The sequence below is a fragment of the Sorex araneus genome, chromosome X, assembly GCF_027595985.1.
Source record: "Sorex araneus isolate mSorAra2 chromosome X, mSorAra2.pri, whole genome shotgun sequence".
In the NCBI taxonomy this organism is placed as follows: Eukaryota; Metazoa; Chordata; class Mammalia; order Eulipotyphla; family Soricidae; genus Sorex; species Sorex araneus.
In genome coordinates this window covers 10,967,492-10,990,794 of record NC_073313.1, presented here as the reverse complement: position 1 = coordinate 10,990,794, position 23,303 = coordinate 10,967,492, and the positions used below count along the sequence as shown (strand labels likewise).

At 42.8% G+C, this 23,303-nt stretch overlaps 1 protein-coding gene across 4 annotated transcripts in view; it reads left to right on the top strand.

Moving 5' to 3' along the window:
- The window catches only part of ARHGAP6 (Rho GTPase activating protein 6), a 516,153-nt gene that overhangs the window by 485,300 nt on the left and 7,550 nt on the right, over positions 1–23,303 (top strand). For all 4 annotated transcript variants that reach the window (XM_055121046.1, XM_055121047.1, XM_055121049.1 and 1 more), the window contains exon 10: positions 12,974–13,071. In XM_055121046.1, the coding sequence (XP_054977021.1) occupies positions 12,974–13,071 (98 nt within the window). The remainder of the gene's footprint in view (positions 1–12,973; positions 13,072–23,303) is intronic.

The following is a 23,303-nucleotide window of genomic DNA, read 5'->3' as shown; positions in this document are numbered from 1 at the left end:
TTTCTTGCTTGCTTCGGGCCCTTGTAGTGGCATGGGTTAAAGCCAGGTTGATCACGTACAAGGCAACCACCATACACACTATACTATCTCTTCATGCTAGATTTTATTTTTAATGAAATCATACCTCCTGTCAATCTTTCTAAATTCTGTTCTCCGGGGCTGGAGCGATAGCACAGCGGGTGGGGCATTTGCCTTGCACGTGACCGACCCAGGTTCGATTCCCAGCATCCCATATGGTCCCCTGAGCACCGCCAGGAGTAATTCCCTAGTGCAGAGCCAGGAGTAACCCCTGTGCATCGCCAGGTGTGACCCAAAAAAGCAAAAAAATAAATAAATAAATTCTGTTCTCAATTCTTTATCCTAAGAAAGTTTATATGAGAGCACAAGTGACAAAGAGAGACCTATCTTTTCACCTCAGGTAATACAATTCTAGGCCTCTTTCAAAATATGGTAGCCATTTTCATCATTCCTCTTCTCATTTCCTGCCACCTCCATGATTAAGAACAACAGGAAAACATCAGCATTTCACTATTTCCAGCATTCCCCAAATCAGATCTTTCTTTGGTCTTTTCTGTAGAGACTAATGTCAAGAATCTTTTGGGTAAATGCTTGTGTACCCCAGTTATGATCTGAACTTCTTACTGAGGTCTTTTCTGGCTGCCTTATCTAAAATATAGTCCCGCCCACACTCTCACTTCCTGTTCCTCTTTCCTGTCTTCTCACCTTAGCACTCAGCACTTATTTATGTAGGATTGCACTGTCTTTATATATATATATATTTAATGACAGGATTAATTTTAGTGCATTTCTGTCTGTTTTCATGACAGCATTACCCCTGGTCCTGGTATATGATAGACCTTTATAAATGGTTGAGTTAATGAATGACTCTGTGGTAGTTTTGTGATATAGGATTTCCATAAAAATGAAAAGATTTGGTCATTGCAAAATGAAGAATACTTTTATCAGAGGAGTTAACATAATCCTTGTGACAGGTTATGAGAATTACACATTAAGAAATAATACAGTGGCACAAAGATTCCTGCTGGACAGTAAGGTGGAAGCTGGCTCTGGGACCAAAAGACTTTTGTTAGAGTCCAGTCTTTGTGACCCAGTAATTTATGCCATCTCATCTTCCTCAATTCCTTAGTTCCTATTTCTTTTGTTATTAGAGAATCAACTTAGCTAACCCTGATTCATTCCAGTTCTAAAACCTGTCTGGTCTCTCTATGCCCTTACAACTAACTTTTTATGATTTCTATAAAGGCAGGAAAAAAATAATCTCCTCATTTTTAGATTTTCTTGGCATCTTTTACATCTAGTTTGTAACACCCAAAAGTGGTGGCTGGTTGTCAAAGTTGGTCTATGTGGATAGAAAAAAGTTTATTCATTTATATAGATGTATCATTTTGTTTAGTTTTTTAGGAAGCTTCCAGGATTAATATAAGAATTCCAAATAAGGATAAGGAAAGACAAAGCTAGACATGACCTATTGCTTGAAGGTAATAAGTGTGCAATTTCATGATCCTTAGAAGGGCTTAGGGGTACAGAAAGGGAGGATCACTCCCCAACAGCCTGCAGAAAGAAGATGCTTTAGGAAAGGTGGCTGTGTGTTTGTCCTTGGAGACAAATATACCCTGGAGGCAGTGATTCCACAGAAGAACTGAGAAGAACTGATGGAAGGGATATAAAAACCCACAGAGACCTGGCAGAGATCCCAAGTTTGTTCTGAATGTTATAATGTCCTTCATTTCCTGATGCTGAGATGGCCTCTCCCAAGTGGCCAGTATCTAAGTTGATGGGAATGGGTGGAAAAGAACCCAGCTTTTTTCCCATAACACAGAAGAGGTGCCTAGATTCAGAGTCCCACACATGTTTTGAGAGCCGAGCTCAGACAGTCTTTTTCCAAGTGTTTGCTATTTAGGCATGAGTTTGGAGCCCCTAGATTTGGGAGTAAGTGATGCCAGCAGCCATCATGGTGCCTCTGTGGGAAGGCCCAGACTGCTGATGATAAAGCTGAGCATGCAGCTGAGCAGTAAGGAAAGGTATCCCACATGCAGATTCTTGGGCACCCTCCAGTAGCCCTGTTATGGAGCCCAGGACTCTTTATTTTCTGATGACTAGCTACCGAACACTGGGAGTCTCCCACCCACACCTTGGGAAAACACACCTTAGGAAAGGTGTGTTGGAATGGCAGCTGGAAATACCATAAGGTTTGGAATGAGCCTCCAGAATTCAAGTTTCCTCAGCCCTGTATTTGCTATGTAACCTTGGTCCCATATTGACTGAATTTCCTTAGCTAAGCCTTGGTTTTTCAATGCTGTTGAAACTACCTACTGTAGAGAAGTCTTTGGAGCTTTAAAAATGGCATGTGATAGCACTTGGGGTGGGAACTGCCATTAGGAATGACCACAGGAACAGACGTGATGAACGAAACTGCTGTTACTGGCTGGAGAGCTAGTACAGGGGTTAAGGCACTTGCCTTGTGGGTGCGCTACCCCAGTTCTATCTCCACCATGTAGGAGTGCTCCCTGAGCACAGAGATTGGAGTAAACCCTGAACAGAGCTGGGTATTATTGCAAAATGAAAACATAAAGCAAGGAAAAATGGCTCTTAATGCATGAAGAGACTCTTGCCCCCCGTGCCTGGCTGTCTTCGCTGGGTCCCATCGGAGCTGGGCAGATTGAGTTTCCCCAACGCAAGCAGAGTCCCAGCAGCCAAAGACCTCTGGGACCCAGCCACAGCTATGCTCAAGTCCACTCTCTTATAGCCTAGTTCTCCCTCTCAGAGAACCTGGCAAGGTACCGAGAGCATCCTGCCCGCACGGCAGAGCCTGGCAAGCTCTCCATGGTGTATTTGATATGCCAAATACAGTAACAATGATGGTTCTCATTCCTCTTACCCTGAAAGAGCCTCCAATGCAGCACCACTGGGAAGAACGAGTAAAAAGAAGCTGCTCAGGGCTAGGACGAATGGAGACGTTACTAGCGCCCACTCAAGAAAATCGATGATCAATGGAATGACAGTGATACCGTGATAATGCATGAAATTGCTAATATGCCTGCTCTATAGAAAGCACATCTGGGTGTCACCTTTGAGACACAGGCCACCCTGATCCCCTGGACTACAGTGACCTGCTCCCACCTACATTCACTTTCTTCCCCTGGGCTTCTTTTGTTACTCATAGTGCTACTCTTCTTGTCACTGCATAATGGAAATGTTTATGGAAGATTTCTGGGATGCAAACTTTATGGAGGCAGGATTTTTGTTCATTCTTCTCTCCCATGCCTGCAGCACGTGTAAAGAACGTGGCAGAATGTGGGTGCTCAGTAATTGTTTGTTGACTAAATCCTGAAACAGTATATCAATAGGAAAAACAGCTCCTTGGTCCATTTTTTTAAAAAACATCGACAACTGTTTAAATCTCAGGAGCATCAAAGGTGAGAATCTCTGGGAACACAGGCAATTAAATATGCCATTACAAGACCCACGCGTTATCTAGAAATAGCCACAGGTATTATAAACATAGAGGGCCCCGATGCAATTGCTACACAGCAATGGCTTGGAAAGTTGTTGGGAATCACAGAGTAAACTCAGTGTTGCTTTCAGAATTAGTAAGAGCTCCAGAGCAAAGTGTAGAAAATTGTCAGCTTGGTTGAAGGGCTGCCAGTGTCTGACTCCTGCCAGGGCTTCTGTCTTAGACAAGGGGAAGAAGAGAAGGCATCCCCCTTGCCGGCTGATGAAGTGTCCCAGTGCAGCAGAAACGTGGGAACGCCAGCGTGTTCCCACCCCACTAGTTGGTCAACGTGAGCTCGGGAGCACGCAGCACATGTGGGAAATTTCTAATGAGAACTGCTGGGAGCAAGGGTCAGAGGCCATGCTGAGGATTCCAAGCTCAGAAGCCAAGCTTTGCTTTGTGTTCTCTTCATTCCTGAAACAAATTGCATTTTCTTAAAACCCCTTCGTCTGGTGCTTGAGTAACAATACAGCAGGCAGGATGATTCTCTTGTTGTGCCCACTCGGGTCCAATCCCTGGCCCTACCCCGAGCCCTGCCAGGAGTTATCCATGAGCACGGAGCCAGGAGTAAACCTGAGTGTTGCCTGGTGTGGGACGAAATCATCAAGAAAGTGCGTGATCATTATGTTGATTGTAACCCAAACATGAAAGCTTGTTACTATCTCACAGTGATTCAATAAATTTTTTTAAAAATAAGAAAAACAAAACAAAACAAAAAACCCTCTTTGGCTGTCAAATCCTAAGGAGGCCAGCAGTAATTCAATCATCAGAAAACAAAACCAGCTTCTACCAACGCAGCCAGATCATTGTGTATGTGAGTTCCCTTTCCTTGCTCATAAAACACCATTTTTGAAATCACCACTGCTTATGTGCCAAGGGTCGGGCTAGTCATTCTTTCCATCATTGGCTTCTCAACATTTCACCATCATCTCAGGAGCACTTAAATCTAGCTCCTCTACCCAAGTGTAGAAGTAACAACGCGAATTATCTCTCCAGATGATGAGTGTGTCATAAAAGATGTACTTTCTTGTGACATCTTGGCTATGAAACCCTTTTGTGGGATGTTCAGGGCATCAGATGGTTGCTAGATCCTGTGTGTGTGTTCCTATAGTTTGTACCCCTTTTCCCCGTGACCAACAGAACACGTGTACTGTGGGAAACGCAAAGCTACAGGGGCACAGAGTCTGCCATCCAGCTGATTCCATCACCCTGGAGCTATTGCAATGGAGGAGAGATCTCTTCTTTTTCTTTTTCTTAAGTCAGCCCCCAACTCTGCTCTATCAGCCGTGGGCAGCTTGGTTGCATTTGCTCATTAATATGCCCCAGAAAAACGCTGCCTAGCATTTATCAGGGATTTGAAAACCGTTTCTTGAACTGAGTGCATTCTGACCTTCCAAATACACCCTTACATAATGGGAAACCGCCCACCACAGCAGAACCACACAAAAGATTCAAGGCTGGATATGCCCATGTTTGAGCTTCTCTGCTGTCATAAACAGCCAGAGTGATTTCTTTCAGCATGTTTATTAACTCAAAAATGTCATCATGACTTCCAGTGTTATTTACTTTTGCTGAGGAGTGTTAGCGTTTCAAATGTCAAAGCATCCTTCTCGGTCCCAAGCAAAGTGGTGCAGAACACCCAGTAACGTAGGACCAAGTACAGTAGGGTGGGTTCTGCCAATTGCTCTTTAAGCTGCCCTTAATGGTCTGTTTTGGTGACTTTGTAAATGGGGAAAACTTGGACCACTTTGCTCTCTTGGTGGTTTATGGAATAAATGACATCATAGCAGTTATACCCTAGGGCAATCATTCAAGGTTTCATTTTTAATTTGATAGGGTGGATTTTAATTGTGACAGTTTTATTCCTTCATATGTGCAGTGTTTACATTTTTTTTCCTCTGGAGCAGGAGAGTCCAAAGTTCTTCTGATTTTTGAAATAGCATTATGCTGTGAAGGAACACACGAAAATCTAAGGAGCCCAGTCTTCCGATAAACACAACCATAAATGGTACCCTTAGAAAATATCTAAAGTTACTAAATAGTTGACTGCAGCTCAGCAGAGATTGTGCTGTAAAACAATAAATTGTAAGTGAAGAAACCCTTTGGGCTGGGGTTTGTTTCTTCATTTAAACACACAAAATAGCTTGTTTTTCAAAAGTGCTTGTTTTTCCCGATCTTGCTCCTTAGTTTCCATGTTGCTATCTACAAAATCTCAAAGAAAAAAGAAAAAGTTTGTTTGATTATTGAGTCATACTTTTCATTTTTAGATGTCTTTTTATTGATGGGAACATAGTTGAAGAAGTTGTTGAAAAAAAATCTGATGATTCCCAGTTGGGACAGGAAATCTAGCTTCCAGCTCTAGAAAGGAGACTTTGCTAGAGCATAGCTCTCACACTGCTTAGATAGAAGCATGCAGACACAGGCACCGCACCAAGTTTTCACCACAAAAAACACACAATAACCCTGGGGTATAATTTGTAATCATTCCAACAGAATCACTGAGCACTCGATGGGTAGAATATGCCACCCTAGCTCGTGCCCTGGAAGAGCATAACGTTGGTTGAGTGATTGTCAGTACGTGGAGGAAAATGCAGGTAGAGATTTCAATCACAAGGAGAACAAAACCCAACTGAACAAGCACCAGCATTTATGATCTGATATAATTGCAAGTCTGTAAGGGGCCAAGGATGTGTAGGGACTTGCTCTACCACAGCTTGGTGGCAGAGCACGCAGCTATGCAAAAATAATCCAAATTTTAAAATAACTTCGATGGGCATAATTTTAGCAGCAAGCTTTTGCCCTCTGCTTGCTCCCTTCAGCTTCAAAATACTGCTGCATCTCTTACAGCAAACATCACATCAGGTGAAGGAGCTATGTCTTTCTTTTTAACATCAAGGAATCCTCTTTTGCAGAAGCTTCTGAAGCTTTACACGATTCCGTTCTGGGTACCCTGGCCAACAGTGGAGCCTCTGATCTCATCCTAGCTAAAAAGAAAACTAGCCTTCAGAACTTGCGCTGGTTCTGAGTGGACTGTTTAACATGGAAGTCAATACCCATGGGGGTGCTAAACCCCAGAGCATCTTTGCCCCCTGGAAGTGTTAAGCAAAAGAGAAAAGAGTGATGGTTCTTTGAGAACATACAGGATAAGAGGTAGGGATGAAGCGTGCAAAGACCCGCAGAACAAATATTGGTCATCAGAACTCAACATTAGATAAGAACTTGCTCCAAAAGTCTAAAAATCAGGACAGTCTTCCTCAGTTTGTCCTGTCTCCAAAGCTAGACCCTGATTTAATTTAAGTTCTTAGATAAGATCCAGTATGTATGCCTCAGGAGACCTGCCCATGAGGCCGTTTGACTGTTTAGTCTGGGCACCTACTGGTCTGCAACACACCCTTTCTTTTCTGTCTGTTCCCTGTATCAAACGTTGTGTGTGACTGTTCAGACATCATTGTTACTTTGTGGACATGAGTCCAGCACCTGCCAACCTGTCAGATGGTCTCCAATAAGGTCCTTTCTCATCCAAATATACACGTGTGCATGTGTGTGTGTATAGAGTGTGTGTCTCCAGTTCCATATGATCTACTTCTACCTCTTTTCTTTTGTCTGTTTAATTTATTAATTAGTCTATTTCTAACAAAATTTTTTTTTATTCTAAGCCTCTTTGTTGAAGATAAAATAATTTCAGATATAGTAGTTAAAATAAGTTCTGACTCCCATAACATCCCCCATAAAGGCAAATGGAACTTCCAGGATCTTCGGATGCAGGAACATAATCCTGAAGATGGTCGATGTGTCCCAGTTCACATTAATTATTAGTAGCAGAGCCCAGACTGGGATTCAGGGTCTATCGATTTTAGTCAGATAATATTTTTACAGCATCCTAATTCCTGAAAAGAAAAGAAATGAATATGGAAACAGTCAGCCTGGAGATTTCTCTCTTGGTTTCTCTGAACTGCTGTTTCCTATCCATTCATTCCCTGGACTTTTGTTTCCCTATTAATTATCTAGGCTAATAGAAAATAAATGTTCATCCAGTTGAACTGAGCCAGCAGTTTGCAGTTATTATTCAATAATAGGAAATAAAATGTGCAAAATGGACGAGGATTAGAGAAATCACTGGGGATGAAGCACCGGATGTGCTGTGTATCAATAGTAAATGGAAGCTCCATGCATCATTTCAAATTCTCTGCCGTCAGTTTACCACTGGTCCCAACTTTGTTAGCTATTCCTTCATAAAAACCAGCAGGAGCCAGAGAGCCAGAGAGATAATACAGCAGGCAAGGTGCTTGCCTTTCACCTAAGTCGGATTCAATCCTCATCTGGACCTCCAACACTGCCAGGAGTGATCCCTGAGCACAGAGCTAGAAGTAAGTCCTGAGTACCACTGGGTGTGGCCCAAACCTGATTTTACATATGAATATCTAAAACTGCTTCATATCATTTTGTAACAAAATGGGATATAAAAGGATGAGTAAATGAATACAATATCTACACTGTAGTCAATCTTACATGCTACATTGGAAAAATATTATCAGCTTTTCCTGCAACTCTTGGGTTCACATTCTTTAATTGGATCTTTTTTCTTATTTGTAAATATTCTCTCCTAGCCAAAATGGTATCATGGGTCTTTTAAAGAAACTATAGATAGATTTATAGCACTGACCCTTTCTATTTACACTTGTTACCAAGAGTCACGTATGCTACATAAAATAAGCTTCAGTCATTATAATTGGTTGAGAATCAAGTCCAGTTGAGTGCGTAAACACTCTGAATTGCAAAATAGTTAACAAGATGTTATGGAAAACTACTTTAAAAATAATGATCCTTCTTGTAAATGATTCTAATAACGTATCCATGTTAATAATTTCTTGTTAGATACAGCATATATTCTCAAAAGATCCAGTATTGCTATGCTCAGCCTAGTCCAAAGGGCCTGCATTCCATTTGTTTATTCTTCAGTGGGAATGGATTGGTGCCTAGAGCAAAATTTTTTATTACATCTCTAAGCAGAGAAATTTTTAAATTTAACTAGGATGAAAATACAGATACTTTTCCTAATTTGCTCATGGAAGTTTCTTTTATTGAAAAAAAATTTATTGACTTAATTGTCTTTATTTATTTACAATTTATTGAATTTCTTTCTTATTGATTTCTGTTAATGATATTTCCCATGGACACAGTTCCAATATCACATCCATCACCAGTGTACCCCACTCTCCCAAAGTTGTATATTTAAGTGCCACATATGAGACAGACCATTGTGTGTCTATCCCTTTCCTTGTGACTGACTTCAATCAGCACGCTCCAGTTCTGTCCATGTCACAGCAAATTTCATGAGTTTGTCCTTTTTAAGAGCTGCATATTGTGTATATAAATCCCAAATTCTTGGTTCATTCATCCGAGGTTGGGCTTCTGAGTTTGTTTTCATATCTTGGCTATTGTACTGTGACAAACATAGGTGTGCATAGGTTCTTTCAAGTTAAAAGGGTTTTTGGTTTTTGGGGGGCCACACTCAGTTTTGTTTAGAGCCTACTCCTGACTCCTCACTCAGGGGTCAATCCTGGAGAGCTCTGGTGACCATTTGGAATATCAGCAATTAAACCCAGATTAGCCAAATATAAGCCAAGTACTTTATCAGTTATACTCTCTCCGGCCCAAATTAATATTTTCGGTTTTGAGGTATAGATGCCAAGAAATTGTCTTGCTGGATGAATTGGGAGTTCCATTCCTATTTTTTGAGAGATCTCCATATTGCTTTCCTTAGAGGCTGAACCAGGTGGCATTCCCACCAACAGGAGAGGAGGATTCCTTTCTCACTGCAAACCCACTCACACTGGCTGTCTAGACTTTTTCATATGTGCCATTCTCACATATGTGAGATGAGATCTTTCACTTTTCACTCACCCTTTTGGTATTATGTTTTGTTCACGTTGTTTATTTCTTTAGGGTTGAGGAGAGACATGGTAGGATTTGAGCCCAGAGCCTCATACGTGGAGACTCGTATTCCAGCATTGAGTTTTATCACTGACCCCTCTATTATAATGTTTTTTGAGGAAAAGTTGTAATTGTGCATACCTGTTGATTTCTGTTGCTTGAAAGAGTTGCAATGATTAGTCTGGGATAGGAGAGAGAGTATTGGAGGGAAAGCACATACCTTGCATACTGCTGAGACCCTCGTTCAAAATTCCTGGCAACACATAATGGCCCCTGAGTACCACTCAAGGTTACTCATGAGCACAGAGCCAGCATAGTCCCTGCGCACCACTGAGTGTGGCTGAAAAGCAACAACAACAAAAGTCTTAGTCTTTTAATTTGCTTAAAGCAAGAGCCCAGAATCCCTCAGGTTTAGCCTGATAGCCCTGCCACTTCTCTTCTCCTTCTAACCTCATTCTGAATGCGTTGCATTTGGACCACATCACTTTAAATAGTATCCATGTGTCTCCCAGATCTCTATGTCCAGCCCCACTATCCCCCTGAGCCCCGAAACCCTTGCTCCCAAGTGCCAACTAGGTCCGTTTATTTGGATGTCTCTGTGGTCTCTCATTTTATCAAATCAATGCTTCCTCCTCATCTGGACTCCAAATTCCTTTCAGGCTTCTCTATACCAGCCAGTAGCACACCTGTCCTTCCAGTAAATTAGCTAATGCTTGCATTTCTGTCTTTGTGATCCCTGGAATCCAAATATTTTTCATCAGCTCACCTTCCTACCTCAGGACTTAATCAATCCTCTTCTGGATCATCAAATTTGGTTCTTCACAACATTGTCGGTTTCTATGTGGTCTGACCACCATACCCCCCCGCAGACTCCATCACCCTTCTTGGCTGGTTTTTCCTCCATGTGATTCACACTATATTTTTCTCTAGCTATTTGCTTAGTCTCAGTCTCCCTGCATGCATTGGTAGTTTCAAGGAGACAAGGATTTTTAACTGTTAGGCTTGTAGCTAATCCCCAGTGTCCAGTGCATAGTATTCAGTAAGTATTCACAAATTAATACAGTGAATTCAAAGTATGAGGTAGGAGGAGTCCGGCTTGAGAAGCACAGTGCGGCTTATGTGGGTGGTCTCTAAGGGCTTTTGCCAGGGGAGAAGATCGAAAATACATGCTGAAGTAAGTGAGCAAGACAGGGGCTTCAGCTTTGGGGATAGAAAGATTTTTGAGTAAGAAAGTGTCTTGATCAATATATTCTGACAGCTCTGCAGAGAAGAGATTTGATGCACATATTGAAGAAATAATAGTACACAAGTTAACAATCTTAACCATATCAGAGGTCCAGCAAAAATGCCTCTCTCTTTTCAAATGAAAACTCAAAGTAGCTTAAAGAATTTGGGGCGTTACCTAGGTCAACACTCTAAAAGTAAATATGGTTTAGACACAGCTTTTCCGAGGACTTAAATCAGATCTCCCTTTTTCTCTGTATTATTTCGTCAGTGATCAACACAATTCTTGGGCTCCTTATGGGTATAAATTCTATATTTTCCCTGTCAGAAGTCTCAGGAAATCCTGTCATGGCCTCCCATGCCATTGCCTACGCAGTCATGTGATCCTGGAATGGAATTGTCATTGGCTTAGATTCCACTACACTTCACCCTTGAGCTCAAGATTGGGGAGCAGTTGGTTTTCCAGCAGGAACTTAGAATATAACTGTTATAAGAAGAGGGAAAGGGAGGCTGGTAATAGCCAACAGATGAGCACTACAAGACATAATGAGAACTCAAACTTGGATATTTGCAGTTGGGGTGGGAGAGAAGAAAGCACGGGCATCGCGGAGACTCAATCAGGTAGATCTGTCTCAGAGCAGGGAATGGAAGGGCACAGAGAACCTTGAATGCAACCCAGACTTTGAGCTTGTGTGACTAGGGTTTGGCAATCTCCTTAATGAAGATTCGGGATAAAGTAGAAGGAACAGATTTATGAGAGAAGAAAAGTGTTTTCTTGCTTTCTCATCCCCCCTGTTTTTATTAATAAAATTGTTTCCAGCTTCTCAACATTCAAGAAAAATTGAGTTCTGCTAGAGGCAGGAGGTAAATTCTTCTACCAACTACTTATTCTCAACTGATTTGTCCCCACAGTTTTTCAGAATCTTCTCTCCAAGTCCACATGTGAGGTGATCAGACTGAAACGTTTTTCTTTCTCAGTAGTCAGGGTTTCTTTTGGTTGAGCTTCTGGCATTCACAGCATAGCAAATGATTGGAGAACGAAGACCTCAGTGTTTTCTCATAGTCCATCTCCACACAAGTGATTCCACTTTTTTTTGGTTTTGGTTTTTTGGGCCACACCTAGTAGCGCTCCAAACTTATTCCTGGCTCTATGCTCAGGGATCACTCCTGGCAAGGTTAAGGAAAAATTTTTGTTGCCAGAGATTGAATCCAGTTGGCCATGTGCAAGACAAGTGCCCTACATGCTATCCTATAGTTGCGGCCCTGTGATCTCACATTATAAGCCCATTTCGTACTGCACTCTGAATTACAATTAGAGAAATCTGTGAAGTACTATTGGCTAAAGAATTGCATTGAATGCCTTGTCTAATTATGAAGTGGGACAGTTCAAATTGTTAAAGGATCAGGATGTAATAAAGGAGTAAAGGCATCCCCGTGAAAGTGAGAATGTACAAGTTGGCATTCTTCAGTGTTTACTATCTTTCACGTACTGTTCAGATTTCTCAACAGATAATTCCTTCCTCATAAGCTGATCCAATGTTCCAGAATTGCCCAACACAGTCCTAATCTATATCTGTTGTCTTAACATAATTACAAATATGAACACTAGAAATTGTCTCCATTTGGCAACAAATTATGGATACAGTTCGTATTACCCATGGTGTTTCATTTTGTTAAAGCCAATAGAAGTATTTACTCTACACAGCTGAGGAAGGCAAGTGACAAGTCAGTATTTCCAGTCATCAGAGGACTGACATTTAGAACTGATTATGAATATTTGGTTAGCCAGTTTGTTCTGAGAATTGAGCTGACTGTATGGGTTGGTGTAGATTCGGTTTTAAAGAAGAAATCCGGGCTGGGGGCTGGAGCGATAGCACAGCGGGTAGGGCATTTGCCATACAAGAGGCCGACCCGGGTTCGATTCCCAGCATCCCATATGGTCCCCTGAGCACTGCCAGGAGTAATTCCTGAGTGCGCAGTCAGGAGTAACCCCTGTGCACTGCCAGGTGTGACCCAAAAAGAAAAAAAATCTGGGCTAGAGAGATAGTAAGTCGGATAGGCCATTTGCCTTGCACATGGCTGACCCAGGTTGGATCCCCGGAATCCCATATGGTTCACCAAGCACCACCAGGAATAACTCCTGAGTGCAGAGCCAGGTGTAACCCCTGAGCATCGCTGGGTGTGGCCCAAAAAGAAAAAAAAAGAACTCACTTCTGACTATTCATGCTGTTGTCAAGTGACTGGCATCAGTGTTTGTCATCTACAGTGGTTTCATTCTTGCCTCCATATTTGGTCCTCTAGGTTTCTCCGGAACTCCAGAACGAAGTGCTGATCAGCCTGCTAGAGACTGATCCCGACGTCGTGGACTACTTACTCCGCAGGAAGGCCTCCCAGTCGATGTGAGTATACTACTGTTTCTGTCCTGTAATGCCACCCGGAAGAACCACTGCTTCCATTTCTAAAGAATTAGCAAAGTAGTCTTCACTCCTTTTCTTGAGAGATTCGAAGTATAATTTGGGCAACTTTCTGGCAAATCTGATCAATCTACCTATGTCCATCTGATCAATCTGTTTATTTGTTTGCTGGACCTTTACACCTCCGTTTTGGTTTTCTTTAGTCTTTAGGGGGTTTTTTGGATATGTTTAGGGTTGGGGAGGGAGATAGATTCACCAAGTCACTGGCAAGAAGTTGAAGAGATTAGTCAAGATTAGTTCAAGAGAGTCATAGCAGGGATTTCCCTTTTAGAATCCTGGTACTTGTGCTGGGGGTGTCTGGGAGGCCTGAGTTGGGTCATCCTTTGTGTATCGCTTTACCAGCAAGAGTGTCACATTCCCAGAGCATAAGACAGGCTTCAGCATAGGCGGAGGGAGAGAACTATGTGAAATGAGCGGTGTGCTCCGCTTCCCTCCTCCCTCGATTGCTAGCACACTGTTGCTAGAAATTCTTGCTCTCCTCCACGCTGCCATGTTCACAGTGAATAATATGCAATGGTGGGCTTCATGTTGCCATTGTTGCCTTCAAAGGAGGAGCACTGTAACTTTGCATTAGTCAGATTTTCTGTTTAATCTCAACCATTTGCCTCAGAAGTGGGGAGTATCGTGGTTCTGAGACTTTCGAGTCATTATTAACCTGGAGCAATATCGTCTACCCTGACACCCTATCTTAAAATCCTGACAGGAAAAGTTGTTGTTACCCTTATGATAGTTGTTGCTTATGAAAGGATCTTTTGTACTGTGCTTCTACTCCACTGAACTGTGACAGCTCTAAGATACCGTGCCCCCAACCCCCGTGTTTTATCGTCTCTGAAGTTGAAACAAACCTTATAGTCCATGACAGGGATGAGAATTGAGGTCCTGGCAGCCTCCCTTTCATGCAAGTCTTACTCCGTGGGATCTTTGACACAATGACACATCTTCTACTATTCCCTTATGTGGCATTCAAACTGAAAATCCTGACGTCTTATTTGCCACTGTATATCATATTAGTATCAAATTATGTGTTGTTGAAAGAACTTTGGTAAAAAGGAGTCCTTAATGATCAGCTCACCTTCTTTCCCTGGTCATTCCAGTATGAGCAATAAATTCAACTCTGTTTTCTGTAGGACAGGAAGAATTCCCAATCAGATAATCCTTTCAAATTGTGCTTCCTTTTGAAGCCACATTTGCATTCAAGTAAGCCAGATGTGACCATATCCATACATGTCAGTCTGGACTGAAGTGCTCAGAGGCAAGAAGGAATCAAATTATACTCAAATTCACACGGTATCAGTGAGCTCACATGCCTGGCTTTTATAGCAGAGAATTGGACTCACTTAATTTTTCTTAGATTCCTAACTATCACCGAGGTGCAAGTTTTAATTTTGACTGACCAATGTGAGGCCACGGTGATTGTACAGCAGGTCAAGCACTTGCCTTTATGTGGCTGACCCAAGTTCGATCCTCAGAAGCATATGGTTTCCTCAGCCCACCACCAGTGATCCCTAAGCAGAGCAGCTGTGTGTGGCCCCACAGCCCATAAATAAATAAACATAAACAAGTGCCTTTTTCACAGTTCATGGGATCACCATCATTGTCTTCAAGAGAATGTTGATTTTGTTTAATCTTAAGCTTTTTTTTGAGGAATCTTGTGGCAAATATTTTATTTCTTCCCTGCCATACTCAACACAGCCTTGAATTCAATTTGCATGTAATTGAAAGGAAAGTAAAAGTTAAATATGTTGCATTAAGCACATTTGTGCACTCGTGCGTTTGGGTTTTAAGTTTTCAAGTACTTATTTTCTCTCCCCTGCTCAAGATGTGGTGGCATTTCTATTGGCGAAACCCCTGCTAAGCTACAATCACTAGGTTTGATTGGTACTTTGCGGGAAGCTGAAAAACACACCTCTGAAACCACTGATTTTGACTGGCTGCATTTCAGCTTTTTGTAGGGCATTTTAAAATATATAAATATTATCCTTTAAAAACACTCTTGATAGAAGTTACTTTGTGTGGTTTTCGAGTCAGCTGTTTACATAGAAATGCCACTGAGCATGCCTTTCTTCTCTATTGTTAGGAGGAGAAGGAAGAAGCACGCATGTGAATAAGCTCATTGCACCCTGGCTAGTTGTTCAGTTTCTTCTCTTCCCTGACCCCATAGGAAATTGAATTCTCATGTATGGGCATGTTAGGTCTAGAGCAAGCCCGTAGACACAGCCAGGCCTTAGGGGCCAGAGAGCTAGCCGGCAGAAACCACTTGCAGAACGCTTCCTTAGAAAGGAGACCAGAACATTGCTTTTTTGCTTCTACAAGCCACGAAGCATCCCAGAAGGTTGACAATAGTGTAAAGTAAAAATGCCTTTGCTGGGGCCCAGGAGATAGCACAGCAGGTAGAGGCACAGCAGGTAGAGGCACAGCAGACAGCACAGCAGGTAGAGGCAACTGGAGTGATTTTGATCCCCGGCATCCTACATGGACCCCAAGCATGGCCAGGACTGCTTCTTAAGCGTAGAACCAGGAGTAACCCCTTAGTATTGCCTGGCGTGGCCCCAGACCTCCCCGCAAATGCGTGAGCATTTGAAAATATATATGTATATATATTTTGCATATATATTTCATATATATTCACAGTCACGTGACATCTTATAGCCTACTTCTCCCTCTGGGAGAACCTGGCAAGCTACTGAGAGTTTCTTGCCCACATGGGAGAGGCTCACAAATTTCCCATGGTGTATTCATATGCCAAAACCAGTAACAATGCTGGGTCTCATTCCCCGGACCCTGAAAGAGCCTCCAATACGGCATCATTGGGAAGGAGAAGTAAAGAGAGGCTTCTAAAATCTCAGGGCTAGGACGAATGGAGACATTACTGAGACCACTCGAGAAATTCAACGATCAATGGGATGATGAATAATATATGTATATATATATACATATATATGGAGAGAGAGAGAGGGATCAAAATTAATTTTGAATGTCTTCCTGAGGTGGGAGTCCTGCTGAAGCCCTGGTCTCTTCCTGCATTAAGCACGGGCTTCTCAGGCCCCCCTACGCACACAGACAAACAAGAGAACTAAAGCCCCTTTCGGAATCCAGAGGTCAGGGGCTGCATTTCTAACAGCTCTGACGTGCTGCAGATACAGCGGGTTCCTGACCCACAGCTTGAGGAGCAAAAACGGAAAATGTCAAGACCTGTGCTGGCTTTTTAAGAGCTCGCAGCCCTATTACAGGAAGCCCGTAAAGGTAGAAACAACAGGAGGCATGTTCTAAAGCGTAAGACGGGAATCGGTGATGGACCAGTGTGGGCAGCCTGCTCAGATCTGCACGGCCCTAAGGCTAAGTGGCCCTTGAGGCTAGAGGACGGCAGCTGGTGGGGTCTTCGGCCTGTTCACAGGACCAGGAAGCCTTTCGGAAAGTGTTTGCAGCTAATAATTTAAGGCTTGGGCAAGCCAAGGCACCATGGAAGGGACTGATTCTCTTTTAAAAGAATTGAGTTTGGGGCTGGAGCAATAGCACAGCGGGAAGGGCATTTGCCCTTAGGTGGCCCACCTGGGTTCAATCTCCAGCATCCCATAGGGTCCCCCAAGCCTCGCAAGTGGTAATTCCTGAGTACAGATCCAGGAGTAACACCTGAGCATCGCTCAGCAAAAAAAGCAAAAAAAAAAAAAGAAGAAGAAGAACTGAGTTAGTGAACCCTTAGCTAGAGCTGAGCTAGGGAGAGTGAGAATGGAAAGGATTGACAGGAAAGCATTAGAGTGGTGAGCACCAATAACTTGTAGAGAAACCAGCTCCTTCTCCCCCATTCTTTGCCAGTGGCCCTTCTGCATTTTTATGCTACTCTTCTGCTTTTTGCCACCAACTTATATCCTGAAGTACAGCTGTCGGTTCCTGTGGTCCAGGTGGATACTGTGCAAGTTCTTGGTTGGAGGGGAAGTGAAGTTTTCCAAAGAGCATAAGAGTCAGGGCAAGGGCATCTTAATTCTAATTTCTGTTTTGAACGTTCACTTAGTGATACTTAGGAATTTAATGTTTCATTTTGATTTGAGATATTTTTCCTTCTTTGTGCAACAACAGAATCGGGGGAGTGAAAGGAGGATTCATTATTTTTTTGTCCTCTCTACGTACATTGTTTGGCTCCAACCAAAACGGAATGCCAAAAGGAGATTAGAAGTGATTTATATTATTCACCATGCGAGACTTCCAGTGTGTGAACTGCTAGTCTGGTGTATGTGTTAGAACTGTAGGGTCTTTTCTTTAGAACTATGGATAACAGAGCATCCCTGTGTTGATTTGTGGCTCTATGGAGATGGGGGCGAAGATTTGATGGGAAGGAAAAAAGAACCAGGGCATAAATAATGCATGCCTTGGCAACAGGCAAGAGGCACGACATGTAACACAAAAGACACAAGGTATGGCAGTCCATTTGCAGCATGGAAGAGGTGTCCCATGCATCCCCCAAATGCAGCCATTTTAGAAGATACTGTTTGTAAGAATCCGAATATCCATGGTGAACAAATTATCTCCTGAACACCACTGGGAGAGACCCCTGAGCACCAGGTCAATGGGCCCAAAAATCGAGAAGGAAAGACAACCCCAAACAAAATCCTAATACAATCATCTGGTCAAGGTTAAGGATGGGGCTCAGTGACAGAGCACTTGCCTTGTGTGCATTGAGTCTGGGTTCTAAGAAAAGCAATCACCTTGGCATAAATAAAATATTTAAGGTAAATAGCATCTAAGTTCTCATGTGTCTATTTTTCAGTTTTTCAAATAACTACTGGGGCTGGAGAGATGATCCAGCAAGTAAAGCTCTTGCCTTGCATGTGGGTGGCCCAGGTTCAATCTCTGGCACCCCATATAGTCCCCAGCACTGCCAGGTGTGGCCTAAAATATAAAAATATGGCTGTTCTAGACTACATAAAATCATTTGTAGGGAGCACATATTTTTCTTTTTGCATGAGACTCCCCAGACCCCAGGATTCTGGGTAAAGGGCACTTTGTCGACTTCAACATGATTCATATAAAAAGCCTCTATACATTCAGGGTCCGGCCAAGCTCAGGACATGCTGACTCATTCCAACATCTGTTCTTGCCATTTTTAAAGCTAGACTTGAGAAAATGTGTAGAGACATTTGCTCTTAGTCCATCAAATCTCATACACTCCCCAAGGAAACAAAGATAATTAATCAGGTTAAGTACAAAGTAAAGTGTCTCCCTACTGTGTACCCAATAAGATACATATAGCAAACACAAAAGTTCATAAGTTTGTAACTGCACCTCACGGTGATTCACTAATAAAAAAATTAAAAGAAAAAAGATGCATATAATACACATTTGGGGTGGGGAGGCGCCTCCATAGTAGAGCAGCTGCCTTGCATGTGTGGAACCCTGGGTTCTATATTCAGCACTGCAAGGAAAAAATACCAGAAAACAAACAAATAATAAACAAGTGGAATTTCATTTGGGAGAAGGTCAGTATATATGAACCAACCCATAAGTATCTGTTGAATTTTTATTGTAAGTAGTTCTTTTAGTGTATGCATATACATACACACACATATATATATATAAAGAAATACTTACAAAAAATATATATGCCTCTCAGAGAGCCCAGCAAGCTACCCGTGGCATATTCGATATGCACAATACAGTAACAAAAACGGGTCTCATTCCCCTGACCTGAGAGAGCCTCGAATCATTGGGAAAGAGGCTGCTAAAATCTCAGGGCTGGCACAAATGGAGACATTACTGGATCCCACTCAAGTAAATTGATGAATAATGGGGAGACAGTGATAAAGTTCTTTTAGTAGTCTTCACAATGTTTAATTGTGAAGTGGACACACACACAGATACACACACAGAGTGAAACTGGTGACCAGTCAATAAGAACCGTGGGGGAAGATCATAATTCTCTCAAAGATTAAATTTGGGAATCAAGGGTGATTGTTTTAATTAAGCAGGATATTCCTTTTTTACTGATAACTCTACATACTGCATTATGGAGCCGCAGTGGACCTGAAGTGGTTATTGAAACCCTCCCATTGAAATGATCCATTATTTATCATGGAGCTCATTTATTTTGACCTTCCAAGACTATCCTTAAAAATGCCTTCTTCCACAGACCCTTGGAGTGTTAGAAGAATGACTTTAATTTGTGCTTTCCTGTTAATGAGACTTATAAAATCCGAAAAGTTTTCAGTAAATGTTAAGAGACCAAAAGAATTGACTTTAGCAGTACGTAATAGCAGTGAGTCCTGTTGACTGCTGGAGGCCGGTGCCCTCAACTATTTCTGGAAATGACGAAGCAAGAAACATACATATATGGGCTGGCGAGATAGTGCAGAGAATATGGTGCTAGTCTTGGACATAGCCACTCTGGCACCCCATATGCTTCTCTTAGCCCCTCCAGGAGTGATCTCTGAGTGCAGAGTCAAGAATAAGCCCTGAGCACTGCCGAGCGTGACTCAGAAACAAAAGCATATATATAGACATGCCATTTAAGAAAGTCTTTCAACCAATTTGAGATAAAGTGTATGTCCATTAGAAAATTCCATAATAAAAAATTCCCAGAAGAGTGACTGAATTCTATGGAAAAGCAATTCAAGCCAGCGAGAAAAGAACACACTGCCCCTTTCTTCTAACACCTTTATGATGACTCACAGCTTCTCTGTACATTTCTAAGTATTAATTTGAAATGTTTTAGCTGACACCCCGTGAACACAATGAGTAAGCACTGCTTTTGTGTTACCTATCACAAATGCCTCAGCATGTTTGGACTATCTGAGTGAACTTATCAGCGTTAAAACTGAGGAAAAGAAATTCTTCCAAAGCCTTGAGCCAGTTCTAATGTCCCAAGTCCTGACTATCATGTCCTGCAGGTTGAGATCGGACCCATGCCAGCATCTCATTGACATGGGCTACCTTTGCCCCTAAGATACTTTGTGGGCTTGTGTTTGGAAATGGGCTTGGGGAATATGAATTTCCTCCCTATAGACAGAGGCACTGTGGCAGTGGATGCCTTTCCCAGTACAATTTATGGCATCTACGATGGTGATGTGATGTGAATTCCAACAGCCTGAGGTTTATCAACTGAATCCCTGAGGCAAGACACAGCCAAGACAAGTTTGAAATTTCCAAGATGGTTCTCACTGGAGTAACTCAGCCAGAGTCAGGGCTGGGCACATCTGATAATTGAATGAGAGTTTTCCATTTATCCACAGAACAATTTTTGTGCCTACCCTGGCTGCAGCGCAGGCCTGTTCACAGGGCGCTGCCAGCGCAGCCGAACCCTGATCTGGACACACCAGCAAATGGTGAGCTTGAGATTCACCCTCCATGTCCATCTCATGCTTATTTGGCTAGATGAGACCGATCGTGCATGCCGTGGATGGTCCTGGGTTCTTCTCATAGGATGATCCATCATTCATGGAGGCAGACCATCCACCCAGCATTTCCCAACCTTAATCCATCCATCACTAAGGCATCAGAAAAGCGACCACCACATACTTTCAACTCGTTCTCATCAAAGGAACCACTGATTAGCGTCAATATTTTCTATCCATACATGCATGGCTATCTTATAGCCTTGAGGGCTGAACTTAAATTTGTCTTTCCACAGTTGACTCATCATAGAGACAAAGCTTAGAGAAGAGATTGGTGGTTACTTTTTTTCCTTTTTCAGATATACACAAAGTGGGCTTCTGTTTATGCTTCCACTTGACTTTATGAGAAAGCAAGAGAATGTCTCCCAAGTTTAAGTTCCAGTTTAAACCCTAACCTGCCTGTGTTGTAACAAGGATTCTGAGGGGTGAATCAGTGGGTTCTTCTGTGTAAAGGCAACTCTCAAACGTGGTTTCTTTAGCAGGAGCTGGAGAGATAGTGCAGGGTTTAAGGTGCTCACCTTGCATGTGGTTGACTGACTGTGGTTTGGTCCTTTGAGCACTGCCAGTTGTGACTCTAAGCCTCTGCTCCTGAGTAACAGTGGCTGTGGCCCCCAAACTAAAAGTCAATTCATTCACTTTAGCATTTTACTACTGAATTTTAAATTATTGAATGCTGTCAAATGTTCGAAGGGTCCCCGTCTCTCCAGCCTTCTCTAAAGAAGGGAGGAAAGGGACCATCCATGGCCTTCCCCCACCTTCTCCCACCTGGACTTGATCAGAACCACTTACAGCCATGTAAATACAGGGGGAAATAGTGTGTCAGCTTTAGTTATCTTTGTTCTTTGTTGGGCTTTATCTAAACCAAATGGTCTCTGAAGCATACTGTCTTTGACACCCCCTCCCTCCGCCCCCCCAACGATTAATGTGGGCGTCAATTCACTCTGTCCATTAGCTCAAGGCAATTGATTGAAGTCATTTGTGTAGATGTATAAAGTGGAACAATGCCATGGTAAGTCACTTGTGACTCTGGGGAAAGGGAAGCAGTGTAAAAAGTGCTAAGATAGGATGAAGTTGGAGTGTAAAGCATGCAGAGGCATTCCACAAGTGCCAGAATGCCAAGCTGAGTGGGCCCTCACTGCAAGCTTTAAAAAGTCACTGCATGCACAGCGGGTAGGGTGTTTGCCTTGCACACGGTCGACCTGGGTTTGATCCCTGGTATCCCATATGGTCCCCCAAGCACCGCCAGGAGTAATTCCTGAGTGCATGAGCCAGGAGTAACCCCTGTGCATCACCGGATGTGACACAAAGAGAAAAAAAAGTCATTGCAAGGGGAGATGCTTCTTTTTTTTTTTTTTTTTGCATTTTGCTTTTTGGGTAACACTCGGCGATGGGATGCTGGGAATCTAACCCCCGGGTCGGCCGCATGCAAGGCAAAAGCTCTACCCGCTGTATTATCACTCCAGCCCCAGAGATGCATCATTTATTATGTGAGTTAGGGTCCCATAGGGTCAAAAACAACTCACTTGTAAATGCCTTTAGTATCGACTGCTACATGAAATTTCTTTCCTAGGGTCTAACTTTACGCAACTAATTATTGGTTGAATCTGCAACTTACAAGAGTTTGTTGAATACAGTCTCTTCCATAGGTTTTGTTAGCTGAGTAAGACATGAGACAGAATCGTTGGGGTCTCCGTGAGCTAAAATATGAACTTTCCAGAACTTCCTCTTCAGTTTGGGGGCGGGAGGAGGGGGAGAAGGAAGGATTTCATAATCCTGATAGTTTTAGCTAATGGATCGACTTGACTCTTTCATCACCCAAGGCTGCATGTGATGTGCCTACTTTCAGTGCTACAGTCCATGATGTATTGTTTGCTGAGTCAACCAAAGCTGGGAAAGAATGGAAATTTGCTTGGTAACAAGGCCTCTAGTGCTCCTCAGTACACAGAACCCTGGCCATGAGCTCTGATCCTCGTGTTGGGACCACGCAAAAGCATGCCAGTTTTCTCATTTTCCTAGGCAGGGGCCCTCAAGTGGAGTCTGACCTCACGACAACAGCCAACTCTGCCCATTTGTCTCATTCGGTGTCCCTTCTCCTGCAGTCAGATGCTATTCCCGCTTGAATTACAGATAGAGGTGAAATCATTTCTCCCTACTTCCCAGAAGAAGTGGTGGGCATGTTTTATTTTTTTCCTTCATTCATTCAACATCTAAAGCTTCTGGAAATTCATCCTCATGGTGGTCCTCTGGCCCTCTCCCATAAGATTACCTGTCGGCAATTTACCACGGCAGAGAAAGGCCTTATTTATTTCATGTGGGTAAGAAATTCCCTCGGTAAAGAGTGCCCGGGCTGCCAAAGTGTTGGGCAGAGTCTGAGAGATGCTGAGCTATTTCTCTCCCGGCCCGGAAGGCCTGCGGGATGCTGCTTGCTCTCCATGCTCCCTTCCTCCATTTGCATGCCTCCAGGCATTGATTTGGTTTGGGAGGATGGCTGGGCCTGTGTTTACCTTCTGGAGATGACAAAGAATTTGCTGCTAATGCTTCAAAGGAAGCAAAGACTAGTTAGGAAAGAGCTGTGAAGTAGGACAGGCTGGAACATCTAATCATTCTGTGATCATTTCCCTTTAAGATGTCAGGGCCACTTTTGAGGAGGGTAGAAATTACAGATATTACAAGGTAAGACTTCTAAGGCTCTTCGTGTTTCTGACGTTCCCATTTTCTTGTTCCCCTCACGTCTTCTCTGTTCTTGTTATTGTGACAACTCATGCACATGTGAAA